This window comes from Hippocampus guttulatus, chromosome 10, assembly GCF_054856545.1.
Source record: "Hippocampus guttulatus isolate MCC_2025c chromosome 10, RoL_Hgut_1.0, whole genome shotgun sequence".
Taxonomy (NCBI): Eukaryota; Metazoa; Chordata; class Actinopteri; order Syngnathiformes; family Syngnathidae; genus Hippocampus; species Hippocampus guttulatus.
The window spans coordinates 20,771,028-20,787,666 of record NC_141270.1 but is presented as its reverse complement, the minus strand read 5'-3'; the positions used below and the strand labels follow the sequence as shown (position 1 = coordinate 20,787,666).

At 42.4% G+C, this 16,639-nt stretch overlaps 1 protein-coding gene across 3 annotated transcripts in view; it reads left to right on the top strand.

Annotated features, from left to right (window-relative positions):
• nvl (nuclear VCP like) overlaps window positions 1-16,639 on the top strand; it is a 91,608-nt gene that overhangs the window by 45,368 nt on the left and 29,601 nt on the right. For all 3 annotated transcript variants that reach the window (XM_086121654.1, XM_086121653.1, XM_086121652.1), the window contains 4 exons: window positions 1,644-1,977; window positions 3,890-4,108; window positions 10,970-11,074; window positions 11,761-11,823. In XM_086121654.1, the coding sequence (XP_085977780.1) occupies window positions 1,644-1,977; window positions 3,890-4,108; window positions 10,970-11,074; window positions 11,761-11,823 (721 nt within the window). The remainder of the gene's footprint in view (window positions 1-1,643; window positions 1,978-3,889; window positions 4,109-10,969; window positions 11,075-11,760; window positions 11,824-16,639) is intronic.

Genomic DNA, 16,639 nt, shown 5'->3' with positions numbered 1-16,639 from the left:
CTTCACTTTCATTTATTTCGGAATCTGAAAGATGTTTTATTATGAAAAATTACCGGATTCTCTGTTACATCCGTCTACAACAGGGGTGCCCATTACGTCGATCGTGATCGACCAGTAGATCAGGGACTGGTCCCAAATCGATCTGAGGCGTGTAGAGGAAAAAAAAAATTTTTTTGTGTTAATGCACACTGTACTCTAATAACTTTATGAGTCTCACTTTCACAAAAAGTATTTAAAAAATAAATTAAAACAAAGCGGGTCATCTTTAACCTACGGTGGTCATAAATTGTTAGCGCTCAGCAGTCTGCAGTTCCAGCTTGTGCTCAGAGTTGTTGCGCTCAACTTTTACCGTTATCACTATTCTCATTCAGAGTTTGTTTTGTCCAATTCACCGAGTGGATGGGCAAAGAATGGGAATCTGGAGGGCCGAGAGAAACATTTTAAAATGGTACGCGTGAGCTACGATCGTTAACAGGCTGCAAAAGTGCCTCGCATGCGTCAGTGTCAGTCTGTTGCTCATCATGGCATGCGTGTGTACGTGCGTGCATATGCGCGCGTGCGCGGTAACGGGTCGATCCAGGGAGGTTGCTTGATCGAAAAGTAGATCTTGGGTCAAAAAGGTTTGGGCACCTCTGGTCTACAATATGGCACTTCTCGTCATGTGATAGGTTACCGCTAAAATGAAACCAAGGGGCGGCGCAAAAAAAACAAATGTCTTTGGGAGGTTTCTTTTGGAAGGGGAAAAGACAGAAGAAAAAGATGATGAGTCGTGTTTTTCATGCACTTTGTATTTGCGGTACATCTTATTTTGAAGGAACGTTTAAACGTTACCATCATGGCAAGCTTATTTTCTTAAATTCATTATTTGCTATAGTAGAGTAGCATTTTTGCATATTTCAGGATTCAGAGTTTTTGAGGGAAAACCTTTTTTCTCATTTTTATAGGATTGAGTTCTTTGAGCAGTGACTTGTTTACCGTATTTTCACGACTATAAGGCGCCATTAAAATGCGGAGCGTCTAGTGTATGAGCCGAGTTCCAAAGCACGACTGAGAGCATCTCTGGCCAACACGCTGTTTATACAGAGAAAAGGCGGAGTGAGTGACGACAGGCATGCGGAAGTCGGCCAATGAGTGAAGGGTGGACATGTAAGAGGACGCTAAAGGCACGTCCCTAGCAGGTACCAGTCGCCAATGAGTGAAGGGTGGGTGTGTAAGAGGACGCTCAAGGCACACCCCTCGCAGGTACCAGTCGCCAATGAGTGAAGGGTGAGCGTGTAAGAGGTGAAGAGAAAAACGTGAGTACATTGTAAAATGGCTAAATAAAGTACAACCGAACTCAGTTTTGCTTCCGTTGCCTTTTTAAAAACGTGTTTTTAGCGTGCGTGCATGCATGCCGTATGTTTAAGTGGTGTATGTTTTACTATGCCTGGCTGCACCCAATAATACAGTGCGTTTTGTGTATGTGTCAAACACAGAAATAGCACCCGTTACTGAGACTGCGCCCAACAATACGGTGCGCCGAATGGTTGTGAAAATATGGTAATTAAAGATAACCATGTTAGGAACATATGGCCACCATTGATGCGTATGTTTAATCAATGTGTGAAAGGAACAATTAAAGTAAAACAAATGTGTTTTGTCAGGATTTTAAAGACTTTGTGTCGTAAGCTGAAGATGCCAGAAGATTTTGACTATGGCAAACTGGCTCGCCTCACCCCAGGATACGTGGGTGCGGATCTCATGGCACTTTGCCGTGAAGCTGCCATGAATGCTGTCAACAGGGTTCTGTTGGTGGGAAAAGTACCAGAGAAGAGCAAAATCAGCATCTTCAGCAGTGACTTGCCACTTGGGACTGAAGCTGTGACAAACGACAGTAGCGAGAACACCGGTACAGCATCATCACCAAGGAACACAACCTCAGAAATAGTGGATGTTAATCAGTTATCTCAGGATAACTTGGGACATGAGCATCTGCCGGTAAGGACTTCCCGAGCATCTCGCTTAAACACTGGCCATTATCAACTTCCAGAGGAATGTTGCTAATGATTACAGTCAGTATGTCAGTCCGTTATAATAATGCTTGTAAGAAATAAGATAAGAAATACTTTGCAGGGTAGTCAAACTCTATCGCACAAGGTGCCAAAACTCTATAGAACACAGAATTAAACATTTATTGGACGGACTAAAACTAAATGCTTTTGAACATAAATATGAATCAAAGCAGACAGCATACAATATTTCTTCCAAACTTGAAAGCATTATCAGCATAAATATACAGGTATCTAAAATAAATGTCAAGTTCAAAATATGATCAATGCTACAAAAAAGAAAATAATTAAAAGTTGTGGTTCCTTTCAATAAAATCTCAAGTAAAATCATCGGATTTGTACTTTGACATGTCATTGTTTCATGCTATTAAAAAAATATATTGCAAGCGAGGGTTAAGAATCAGAGGAAGAGGTCTTCCAAGCATGCTTTGCTGAAGTTACAATGATCACATTTTTTTTGTCCTTCCTTTTATTTTGTGCGCACATTGTTATTATGCACAGACATGGTGTAATAGTAATGGTGCTGTCATTTTGAGTTGTGAACAGTTAAATTATTGCTACTTTGAGTGGCTGTCAATCCGGCATCCTGAGTTGCAGTGTTTGTGCCATTCATTACACTCTGGTCACTTTTCTCAGCAGTGATGAAGATTCTGTATTGGTCTTTTTGGTGATGAAAAAGCTGAGCTGAAAGGCAAAGCTCTCACTTTACCGATTGGTCTACATTCCAACCCTCATGTATGGTCATGACTGAAAGAACAAAATCACGGATACAAGTAGCCGAAATTAGTTTTTCCGCCACAGGGAGTTCGGGCTCTCTCCGAGTGAAAGGCTGACAAGCTCAGTTATCCAGGATGGAACTCAAGAGTCGAGCCGCTGCTCCTCCACATCGAGAGATGCCCAAGCCAGATGATGTGGCTTGGGCATCCAGTTAGGATGCTCCTGGCTGTCCCCCCCTCGTGAGGTATTCTGGGCATGTTCCATCAGGAGGAGCACCACCGGGACTACCCAGGACTAGCTAGATAGACGATCTCCCAGTAGGCCTGGGAACGCCTTGGGATTCTCCCGGAAGAGCTGAATTCTGGTCTTCCCTGCTACCACCCTGACCCCTGATATATGGAAGAGAATGGATGGAGGGATGATGGATGAAAGGATGAAATGAAGGAAGGAAGGAAGAATATCTTGGCATTGCTTGTTATATAACATATTTACAATACAATACATCTTTATTTACGCACAGTATGCTTGTGTATTTTCAGACAGTTCAAGAGTTTCATTCTGCATACAGTGGCACTTGACTTTTTTTCCCCATTTAGCTCTAAGTTTGGGCAGTGTATAATCTCAATACCCTCTCAATTTATGGACTCTCTCTTACTATTAATGTTGTTTTATATTAGTATTAATAATATTAATATTAGCATTAATATTGATATTAATGTATAAAATTCTGTATTGCATTTATATTAATATTAGAGAGAAATGTAAATTGATTAGTAATAACTTGTTCAATGCTTTAACTTGGACAAGTGATGTTTTTAACAAGATCATTGGATTTTAGCAGCTTTGACTACATAAACAGATTGTGAATGTGTGGGAACTTCAGCCTTGTGAATGATCCGAACTGCTTGTTACTGTAATGTCAATGATTTACTGTGCACTGGCTTCACCACAATACAAAAGGGTAAAATTGTCAGGGTGAAGTCAACAGCATGGAATGCATTTTCATTAAGGTATTGTTTCATTTTGTTTGTAATTTAAGAGATTTTTAGAGATCCCTGATATAAGCTTTCCATAAAGAGTTACATTTCCTCACATTGGGGTGGTTTGTGTTTTGTTTCTACCAGGGGGATCTATGGCACCTGCTGCAATTGCTGAAGAACACTAATACTCTACCAGAGCATGAGCTGACCAGCCTCTATCTCATCATGTCAGACTTTGAGACATCTCTTTCCAACGTGCAGCCTTCAGCCAAGAGGGAGGGCTTTGCCACTGTGCCTGATGTCACATGGGATGATGTGGGAGCGCTTCATGAAATAAGGGAAGAACTTACAATGGCCATTTTGGTAAAGTAGTTTTAAATTTTCTTGAAAGTATTTCCCTGATTTAATGCTTTTTTTAAACTTAGGGATACCATTAGTAATCTGTGCTTACTCATCCAAATATCCATTGATTTTTATATTCCACCTTGCTTCACAGTTGCTTTATCCCTTTTTTTTTTTTTACAAACTCTTAGTGTATGATATTATGGCCTGTCAGTTCTCTGTAAATGTCACAGTGCAAGGTCAATGTTCTAAGACACGGGGGCCCACATTTTTTTCAACGTGCCAAATTATCTACCTTATGTATGCATTTATTGATGCATGCATGTGTTTATTTATATCAGTATGGATGTATCTAAAAATATATACTACTCCAAAAAAATTAAGGGAACACTAAAATACTACATCCTACATATCAAATGTTCCATCTGAGAATCTTTATGAAGCACACTGTGCAATGTCTTCAACGAAATAACATGAAAATGATCAACATAAAATTAAATGACCAACCCAAAGGGGTTTGTTTTTTTAATCATACTCACAATAGAAGTGGAAACTCAGAATACAGGCTGATCCAGTTTGAGTGGAAATTCCTCAGGACAAGTCAAAATGGGGCTCAGTCTTGTGTTTGGCCTCCTGGTGCTTATACCTGGGCATGCTCCTGATGAGACTGCAACGTACCCGCTCAGGGAGCTGATGCTTTATTCCAGGTTTGGACCTGAAATAAAGCATCAGTTAACTCCTGCGCAGTCTTTGGTGCAACGTGGCGTGGCGTTGATGTACAGTATGGAACGAGACATGATTCAGGTCCGAAAACAGTAATGCCAGTTTATAGCATCAATCCGTTTATCATGGAGGAACTTTCGATACACTTCAGCCACATGAAGCTTTGTCATGCATTAGAAGGAACCCAAGTTCCACTTCACATGGTCTCACAACAGACCCGAGGATCTCATACCAGTACTTAGCGGTAGTGAAGGTACCTCTGGCTTACACAAGGATAGCTGTGTGGTGTTCTAAAAAATGCCTCCCTAAATCATTACCACCATGATGTTGCAGGCAGGATAATGTTCGCCTCAGCGTCTCCAGACTCTGACACGTCAGTCACCTGTCCACAGTGTGAACCTGCTCTCATCCGTGAAGAGCACAGGGCAGCAGTGGCGAAATTACCAATTTTTATATTCTCTTGCAAATGCTGGTCTTTGTTTCCTGTCAAATGGCAGTCTTGCTGCACAGTGTTGGCTGTACAGGCTATAAGCGCAGTCCCCACTTGAGGCCATCGGCTCTTCATAGACCAGTTTCATGTGACGTGTGTTTCCTGCCTCCAAGATGCGTGTGCAGCCAGACTTGATGTATGCATACGTATGCATACATCAAGTCTGGCTGCACATGAGTCGTAATACAGTGCGAAAATACCCCCTAGTGTGAATAAATCTTCATGCATTAAGCCATTCCTTCTTTTCTGCTTCCCCCGACAATGAATATTCCCCCCTGTTGCGTAATACTAAAACTTTTTCTCCACCCTTGCCTCGCAGTGACGTTCACGACATCGAAAATAAGCCTTCCGCAAAAGTGTAATGCAACCTCAGCATGCCACAGCGACCTCTGCTGCTTCGTTCGGAAATGGCAACAGCAACCACCAGTGGTTTACACATGCGCCGAGCACTGAGGAGGCAATTAAGAATGCTCGTCTTTGTAAACAACAGTGACGTCATTAAGATGCGCGCGCATCTTGGAGTCAATGTTTGCCAACATTGAAACTGGTCTATACCCCCCTCATGGCGTCTGTTGACAGCTGAGTTGAGTATTTGTAGAGCACTTTCAAACAGCCATCGCTGCACACAAAGTGCTGTACATGGAGCAACTAACATATACTGTACAACAGTAAAGCAAAACAACAAATCAGTATCAAAGATGGTAGAGAGCACTAACTGGGCATGCTGATTTCACAGAACAGTGATGAATTTGGAGTTTCATTGTGTTGCTTTGGTATTCCCTTTATTTTTTTGAACAATGTACATATAATTTTTGTGTACAATATATACTGTTCTACCTCTCATAATTCCATGAACCCATATTGAACAATACAACTAGTGTACAATTTTTGCTCTTACTTCACGTTGACGATGTAGGCTGAATTGAATCAGCCAGATATTGACTCCGGACAGGAGCTGCTGATAGTGAGCCGTATGCATGCTTCCTAATGAAAATCATTCATGTTGGAACGGTACTCGGGCCCAACCGCAATACCCACACTACACACTACGGTCCTTATTCAAATGTACACATAATAGAAGTGTACGTAGTGTTTGAGAGCGCAGGTTACAAGCGTGTGAAAATTGTGTTAGGTCATCGACTTCCGCCATCAAACATGGCAGCACCGGTTGTTGTTTTGGCAATTTTACTGCTGAAAAGTATTTTAAAAATGCAGTATAGTAGTAGTAAAGTAAAAACTTGGGCTGAGACTTCCAGTCAATGGAAACCATTGCATCACTATTTACGCTGTCTGAGGTGCATGCACAGAAGGTCACTCAGTATGGCAACTACCGTATTTTCACGACCATACAGTGCACCGTATTAAAAGGCATAGCGTCAGGTACGGGTGCTGTTTGTGTGTTTAACACATGCACAAGACGCATTGTATTATTGGACACAGGCATGGTAACTCATACAGTCACTTAAATAATATGGTAGCATACATGCACGCCAACGTATGTTTTTAAACAGTCAGCGGCAGCAAAATTGAATTAGTTTGTAATTTATTGAAGTATTTAATAATGTACTCACGTTTTTTTTTTTGATCACTCCTCATGATCAAATCCATCAAAGTCCTAATCTTCTTTGTTCGAAATGAACAGCTGGGCAAGTTCAAAATCAAACACGCCAGGTTCCCTCACGTCATTGTCAGAAATGCGTTTGTGTAAGCTCGAACAACAGTGCAGACAGACATGTAAACCCAAGCATCCACAATCCATTCACAAATTGTGGTGTAACTTGCCCGGCGCTCCCTTCCAATCTTAGGAAAGCTGTGTTTGCCATCGCTCCCACACTGCTCGCAATTTAACTTTGACTATTTCTGTCCATTATCACGGCAACCAAGCACTAAAATAAAAGTCAACTTCACACGCCCCGTTGTGCGTATCGCTACTGTGCTGGTCCCCTTCTTCTCTATAGTGTGGTTCGCCGGGATGTCGAAAGTGAGCGGTCCCTCATCCATGTGGGTGATGTGGTTGGGCTGGATGTGTTTGTCAGCAATCTTTTTGTTGTATTTCAAAATGATTGTAAGACAGTGTCATTGTCCCTCATCACTTGCCATAGTCCAAGCTGTTATGTGGGTGGGAATGCGGGGACTGGTTGAGAGAACAGTCAGTAATGGAAGCCAAGTGAGGCCGGCAGAGCGGCAGAGTAAAGGATGAAAATCTCCAAGAAACCGTCTTCATTTAATGTGACGCAGAACTCGTGCTGTGAAGAGATTTTAAAAAATGTGAGATTAATTAAGATCTGTAATTAATTGATCAAATTAATCTATATTTTAATCTCATCTAAAAACTGTTGAGAAAACCCCTATTTTTATTTTAAATTCATTACATTATTGAGGCAGATCAAAAGATTGACATCACAAAAAAAGTGGAATTATAAAGTACTTTGTTTTTAAACAGACTTGAACAGATGCAGCCCTATCCATTTCCTTTCTGCTGTATTTGAGACGAGTCCCAAGTTCGACCTGCAACCTTTAGTTTCGACCACCAGGGGGAATATCCAGCCATCCATGCATCCATCCATTTTCCGATCCGCTTATCTTCACATGGGTCGCGGGGTGTGCTAGAGCCTATCGCAGCTGTCTTCGGGCAGTAGGCGGGGGACACCCTGAACCGGTTGCCAGACAATCGCAGGGCACACAGAGACGAACAACCATCCATGCTCACACTCACACCTTGGGACAATTTTTTTGATTGTTCAATCAGCCTGCAATGCATGTTTTTAGAATGTTGGAGGAAACCCGAGTACTCAGACAAAACCCACGCAGGCATGGGGAGAACATGCAAACTCCACACAGGGAAGCCGGAGCTGGAATTGAACTTCTATACTGTGAGGTCGACGCGTTAGCCACTGGATCACCGGGCCGCCCCAGGCGGAATATCACTGTTTTTTTTTAAATTTAGGAAATCTCCAAATAATTACAAAATAAAAATAAAATAGAACATCAAGCCCATAAAAAGTGCTTAGGTTAACATTTCAAAAACAGTAAGAACACTTTTCTGAGCAATACAAGTACTGAACACTGAACTACTGAACTTGCTTCAGATAATAAAAAATAAAACAGACCCTTAAATCACAGTGCTGTAAGTTAGCACTTCAGAAATAACACCGTTCATCATTCCAAAATAAAGTGCTGAAATAAACATCAATCACTTCTAGTAGGCTACAGAGGACACAGCAGCTATGCTGACTTCATGCCTCATACTTCTCAAGTTTAGTTTGGAGAAGAGTTTTGCTATGGCTCGCTATATTGCTAACGTTAGCTGTGGTAGCACTCCTGACTGAGTGCTTTGCATTGATGTGAGCTGCTTCGGTGAGAAGCAAACTCCTTTTAACAAATTAGGCACGACACTCTACCTTTAGTGCCGTTAGGGCATTTTTGGAATGTGAATTTTCCATTCATTGGACTGAGAACTCTCACATGCTCCTCCATTTTCACATCTCCTCTCCTCACCGTTGCTTACCTGGTCCGCCCAACTTCAATGGGAGCCTGTCAGCAACAAGACATAATGACAGCCAATCAATGTCCGCTTAATAATAATAATACATTTTATTTATAAGCGCCTTTCAAGACACCCAAGGACACTTTACAATAACAAAAGCAATAAAACACAACACGGGTTGAGCAGCAGCAGCCAAACGCGCCAGCCTTCACTCAACTCGGAAGTCAGAAAGAAACCACAAGGGAGTGAGAGGGGGAGAAAAAAACACACGCTCGAACTATCCTCATTTTGAGGATAAAATAGCTTACTTGCAGTTTAGCTAAGGTGTGAATGTTTTAGTTAAGAAGAAGAGGCGCTGTTGGCATTGCCGTGACTGACATTTGTTTCCCCACCCTCGAACACAGGAAGCCAACGCATGAAAAGGGATATTATAAAAAGGCAACCCACCTAGAGAAACAATAAAGTTAGAGATTAAAATTTATATTAACGCGATTAAAAAAACATAACCCGCTAAATATGACTGTAATTAATTACTGGCAATTTACACGATAATTTGACACCTCTACGCAGAACATTACACGTTTTACTGCAGTAGGAGCAGAAGTTGGCCAGCTTTTCCTTGTAATCCGACAGATGTTGCTGTGCCACGGTCGTCCATCTCCGGATGGTGCCGTTCCATAAAACAAAAGCACCAAGCACCATGAATTAGTTGATCTTAAATTCTCTCACGGCTGCGTGATTCCCCTGGTCCTCTGTGTAACGGACAGCTTTCGGTTTAAACTGTGTTTTGTTTGCGTGTCTCTTTGTAGGTGCCATTTTCACTGTGTTGTTTTGCACGATGCACCAACACCTACTGAGGGTGTGTCTTTAGCATCTTCTTTCACACCCACCCGTCCCACTTTAACATCCGCATGCTGTCCTCACTTAGGTCCAGGCCTAGGTACAGTATGTAGAATTTAGTGCCATTTAGTGGTGAATTTATGCAACAACCTAAACTCGAAGCGCATGTGTTTTGAAGTGTCCGTAATACTGTGCCTCAAAGAGACCGCACTTCATGAGCATACCAAAAATTTCTTTATCAGAGGTGCAAGCAAAATGTTGTCCCAAATGATTCCTAGTATTGCCTCAAGTGCTTGGCATTTTTTACAAATGCTGTCGTCACCATGTTGACAAACTACATTCGCTAAGTTTGTCTCCTTTGGATATCCGTAGCAGAACGATGACGACGAAACACGGCAGCCTCCTCCTGTCAGGGAGTCATAGCCTTTGAAATATAATTACTTTATCTATTACTTTAAAAAAATACACTGATGTGACAGGACATCTTATTTTTATTTTTATATTTATAATTATTGTTGAAATCATGAGTGGGTTTTTTAAATAATCCACATTGAAAAATCAACAAATTGTTACACAGTGTCCTTTTCATGTTTTATCAATGTCCCGAAAATGCGCTTCCATATTTCTCATCTTTGGCCAGCCACAAAGAGCCCCAAGGGCTCGACCAGCATGACACACCGCTCAGCCAGTCATTTCAGTCACCACCACCACCCTAAACCAGTAGCCATGACACACCACTGGAGGATTCCGGCCTCACACCGGTGTTTCGGTGTATGGCTGCCCCGTCCAGTGGTTCCCTCTCCAGCGCCAGTGAAACCGAATGCGCGTGCCCAAGTGCATTGCCCGCTTCCCCCCGCCACTGAGCCCACTGCAAAAAAAAAAATCCTCTTCTCACACTGCATGGAAATATTTTGCTTTCTTGATCCCCTAATCATTTTCATACTTTGTTATTAAGTTTAGAGTAGACAAAAAATAGAAACTGCTAGTTAGCTTGTTTTGTCACATCGTGCCTTTGTAAGTGCCTTGGCGGTGAAGCATGCGAAAGCTGTGTGACTGGCGTCCCTGTACATCAATCAAGTGAAAGATTTCACAACGGATAATAGGGCGGAGTCTACCTAAAAATTTTTAACTCATTCTCTGCCGTCGACAGGAAGCTACAGTATATTATATCAATACCATATATCTGAGAGGGCTGGCAGTGACTGAGTTATTGCCATGCGAGCTACCGACACTTACTTTGCAGTTGCTCACGATCGACATAATGGGCACCCCTGTTCTAAACGTTAACATTTATTTTCATCACAATTGTAAATGAAATATAACATATCCATGTGTCATGCAGGCTCCAGTACGTTCTCCTGAGCAGTTCAGGGCTCTTGGATTGAGTGCTCCATCAGGAGTGCTGCTGGCCGGTCCTCCAGGCTGTGGAAAAACCCTTCTTGCAAAGGTTCTCCAAGACACTAACATTTCAAAAAATGTTTACTTCCCAGGCATGCTGTCACCCACACTCAGCATGGCCCTCAATTCATTTTTGAAAGTAAAAATGTTTTCTGGTGATGAGCAATTGAAATGTGTAATACCAGTGTTTACCACACGGTGGCAGACACCGCTCACCAGCGCTTCCAACCCTGCATCAGAAAAGCAGAACATGTCAGGGCCTCTCTGTAGAGTATTATGCCAAGCAACCAGCAAATACAGTGCTCTTATATCAACCACAGACAGAGCCCAATGATGCACCTAGGTTTCGGGCATAAGTCTCCCCATCCTCACTATATAAAAAAACTTTAACACCTTTTCAGCATCAGCCACAATTGCCCTGGGCATTTAGCTACCTACACAATGAAAATACATTTTCCTTTCATCATTTTGAACAGTGTATAGTGCAGAGCTGCCTAAAAGTGCCTCGTTGTCAGCTGTGAGCGCACACGTCATGCAGAGAAAGCAGGAAGCGCAAGGAGGGAGGAAAAAAATGAATAAAAGTCGAGACTTGACAGGAAGCGTATAATAGGGGGTTCGCGCTGGCATGGCCGCTTTAGATAGCCACGTTGCGGCGTGTAAAGGCCCCACGGCTTTGTACAAGTGACTTTTACATTGCCTGTTGTTTGAAAGTCTTACTGTAATCTGTTGTTACAGGCGGTGGCCAATGAGTCGGGTCTCAACTTCATATCTGTCAAAGGTCCAGAGCTTCTCAACATGGTGAGTTACACAGCATCGGAATATGCTGGTGTTGCAGAACAGGGTTCCAAACTGCCTTTTTAACTTGAAGCACACTGGCCCCTGACGTGAAGTATTAGGGGGGTGCGTACTGTAAATTGACTTGGAAATTGAATATTTACTCCATGCATTTTCACTCTTCCTGATAACATCATAACAATTGAATTGACATTGCAGTTTCAATATTTTTGGATGAGAGTGGACTTATTAGTTTGGGTGATTGTTATGTTGTTAATTTTATTATTTATATTTGATAATTAATGTGATTAATGAAAAATGTTAACTGTTTTGAAAAGCGCTTTGTTCCAGTTGCAGCTGTTGTGAAAGCGCTATAAAAAGCAGGATGTATTGTATTGTATTAAAAAGTGCAGTCTGTGTTTACGTACCATGTTTCATGAAACATGAAGTTGGGTATGTACAAGTGGAAAAGCCACAGATTTGTTTGCATTATTGTTTTAATCTGCTCTTTTTGTGGAATTTCTTACTAATTTATTTGATGTACAGCACTTTGTATGCAGCGATGGCTGTTTGAAAGTGCTCTATAAATACAGTTGAGTTGAGTGCAATTCAATATACCGGTACTGTATAAGGGAACTTTTCCCATCAATGTATTTCCAATTGAGATCAAGTCTTACTTTTTTTTCGTCCTTTAGGTATTAGCTATTATCCTGTATAGTTTTGTTTCATACCTTCTTGTTTTGCATTGAGTTTTATACAAAATGGCTGACGTAAAAAATTTCAGTGACAAAGCTTTTGACTAACTGTATGCCTGTATGCCTCAAAGTTTGCAGGCATTGTTTAAAAGGCTTTTAAACGAAACAACAAGTGCACTTTGTGCCATGTTTAACTCCTCTGATGGAATTTAGAGCTCATCAAACCAATTTTAATATCACACAAAAAGAACACAAAGGCTCTTCTCACATTGACCAAAAGACATTTTGGCTGCCGCTGCTCAACCCGTATTGTTTTGTGTTTTTTGTTATTGTAAAGTGTCCTTGGGTGTCTTGAAAGGCGCTTATAAATAAAATCTATTATTATTATTATTATTATTATCTTGAAGATCCTCAAAAGACTTTTAGAAAAACATTCTGTTGACTGTTGAATCAAAAATGTGAACTTTTTGGAAGATATATGGCCCATTACATCTGGTAAAAAAATATATATAATTATTTTAATGTACCAGTATTTCATTTCATTGGGTCAGTGCACATTAATCAACACAAGAATAATCAGTGTAACTGCGCCGGACTTATAATAAATACTAGTTGTCAGCCATAGTTTCAAGGCAGGTTTCTAAAATAGCACAGTGAGACTTAAAACCACGATGACAGAAATAAGAACCAAATAATAATAATAAAAATACATTTCATTTAAAAGCGACTTTCATGCCACCCAAGGACACTGTACAGACAATACAATGTAAAAATAAATAAAGAAATATTGTATAAAAACAAGACATAAGATCACAAAACAGAGCAAATGGAAGAGTTGTGTATTGTAGGCAGTCCTGAACAAGTGTGTTTTTAGACAGGACTTGAAAGTGGAGAGAGGTGTACAGTTTTGGAGGTCCGGGGGTAGATTGTTCCAGAGCTTTGGAGCAGCGCGACGAAAGGCTCTGGCTCCCATGGTGCTGAGGCGGGCAGGGGGCACTGACAGGCGGAGGAAGGACAAGGATCTGAGGGAGCAAGTAGGGGTATGCACCTAAAGTAGGTCGGACAGGTAGGGAGGGGCCAGATTGTGGATGGCCATATCCCCTCAACTACCACTTTATTAGGTACACCATGCTCGTAACAGGTTGGACCCCCTTTTGCCTTCAGAACTGCCTCAATTCTTCGTGGCATTGATTCAACAAGGTGCTGGAAGCATTCCTCAGAGAGTTTGATGGCATCACACAGTTGGCGCAGATTTGTCGGCTGCACATCCAAGATGCGAATCTCCTGTTCCACCACATCCCAAAGATGCTCTATTGGATTGAGATCTGGTGACTGTGGAGGCCATTTGAGTACAGTGAACTCATTGTCATCTTCAAGAAACCAGTCTGAGATGATTCCAGCTTTATGACATGGCACATTATCCTGCTGAAAGTAGCTATCAGAAGTTGGGTACATTGTGGTCATAAAGGGATGGACATGGTCAGCAACAATACTCAGATAGGCTGTGGCGTTGCAACGATGCTCAATTGGTACCAAGGGGCCCAAAGAGTGCCAAGAAAATATTCCCCACACCATTGCACCACCACCAACAGCCTGAACCGTTGATACAAGGCAGGATGGATCCATGCTTTCATGTTGTTGATGCCAAATTCTGACCCTACCATCCGAATGTCGCAGCAGAAATCCAGACTCATCAGACCAGGCAAGGTTTTCCAATCTTCTGTTGTCGAATTTCAATGAGCTTGTGCAAATTGTAGCCTCAGTTTCCTGTTCTTAGCTGAAAGGAGTGGCACCGAGCGTGGTCTTCTGCTGCTGTAGCCCATCTGCCTCAAAGTTCAACGTACTGTGCGTTCAGAGATGCTCTTCTGCCTATCTTGGTTGTAACGGGTGGTTATTTGAGTCACTGTTGCCTTTCTATCAGCTCGAACCAATCTGACCTTTCTCCTCTGACCTCTGGCATCAACAAGGCATTTCCGCCCACAGAAGTGCCGCTCATGGATATTTTTTCTTTTTCGGACCATTCTCTGTAAACCCTAGAGATGGTTGTGCGTGCAAATCCCAGTAGATCAGCAGTTTCTGAAATATTCAGACCAGCCCTTCTGGCACCAACAACCATGCCACGTTCAAAGCCACTCAAATCACCTTTCTTCCCCATACTGATGCTTGGTTTGAACTGCAGGAGATTGTCTTGACCATGTCTACATGCCTAAATGCACTGAGTTGCTGCCATGTGATTAGCTGATTAGAAAAAAGTGATAACGAGCAGGCGGACAGGTATACCTAATAAAGTGGCCGGTGAGTGTATGTATATAGGAGCAGTTTGTAATTGATGCGGTAATGGACAGGGAGCCAGTGGAGTTGCTGAAGGACGGGGGTCATGTGCTGCTGGGAGGGTGTTTTTGTAATGATGCGAGCAGAGGCGTTTTGAACCAGCTGGATTTTATGGAGAGACTTTTGAGGTAGGCCGAAGTGGAGAGCGTTGCAGTAATCTAAGCGGAATGTGACAAGACTGTGGACAAGAATAGCAGTGGTGCGGGGGGTGAGGGAAGGGCGAAGTCTGTTAATATTGCGGAGGTGGAAATAAGCATTGCGGGTGATGGCATTGATATGTGACTGGAAGGTTAGCATGCTGTCAAGGATGACACCCAGACTCTTAACCTGAGGGGAGGGGGACACTGAGGAACTGTCAATGTTGAGGGAGAAACTGTTAACTTTAGATAAAGTGGATTTGGTGCCAAGAAGGAGGATTTCAGTTTTATTAGAATTTAATTTAAGAACGTTTGTTGTGAACCATGTTTTGAGTTTGGAGAGGCAAGAGGCAAGGAAGGGGGTGGGAGTATGGAGTTTGGTTTGCAGGAAAGGAAGAGCTGGGTGTCATCAGCAAAGCAGTGAAAGTGGATATTAAATTTGCGGAGGATATGGCCAAGAGGCAGGAAGTAGATGATGAAGAGAAGGGGACCTAGGACAGATCCCTGGGGTACACCTGTGGTGACTGGGGAGGGCGTTGAAGTGAAGGATTCGAGCTGGACAAACTGAGTGCGGCCGGTGAGGTAGGAGTGGAACCAACTGAGGGGAGTGTGGGAGAGACCAATGGAGGAGAGTCTATTGAGGAGGATAGGGTGAGAGATAGTGTCATAGGCACTCAGGTCTAAGAGGATGAGAATGGAGACTAAACCAGAATCAGCTGCTATAAGGAGATCATTTACAATTCGGATTAGGGTGGTCTCTGTGCTGTGGCGGGGGCGGAAACCAGATTGAAAAGGTTCATAGAGGGAGTGGAGGGATAGGTGGGAGTGGAGTTGAGCAGCAACAGTTTTTTCAAGGATTTTAGAGATAAATGGAAGGTTGGAGATGGGGCGGAGGTTATCGAAGTTATTGGGGTCTGAACCGTGTTTTTTTAGTATGAGGGCAACAGCAGCGGTTTTGAAAAGTGATGGGACAATTCCAGAAGAAAGTGAGGGGTGAATAATGGCAGATATGAGGGGAAGCAGGGAAGGGAGACAGGATTTGACGAGGGATGAAGGGAGGGGATCAAGCTGGCATGTGGTGGGCTTGGATTTGTGAATGAGGTTGGATATTTCAGCAGTCGTGGGTGCAACAAAATTGGAAAAGGGATGACAAGGAGAAGGAGGTTCAGGTGGGGAGGGAGCTCGCAGGTTTTGATGGAGGTGATGATGAATCTTGACGATTTTGTCATTGAAGTACTGCATTATGGAGTTGCAGGTTGCTGTGGAGTACAGATGGGGGGGGGGGGATTTGGTGGCTGGAGGATTTTGTTCATGACAGAGAAGAGAGTTCTTGAGTTTCCTTCATTGGAGAAGATGAGGCCGAAGTAATAGTTAGATTTGGTTTGTGCAATTAAGTCCTTATATTGAGGTTAAGACATCATAAAACAGGCAGTACAAACAGTTGCAGTACTCAGTGACAAGACAATAGACCAGGACAGACAAATTAAAATGACACAGGATTTGATAAGAAGAACATTATTAATATTAAGATATCCTTTATTTGTCCCGCAATGGGGAAATTTACAGTCAGAGTTCAGAAAGGAAACCACAAGGTAGGGAGAGGAAAAAAAACCCACGCTCGAACTATCCTCTTCTGAGGATAATTTAAGTCCAGGATAAAAAAAGACCCTAGCACAT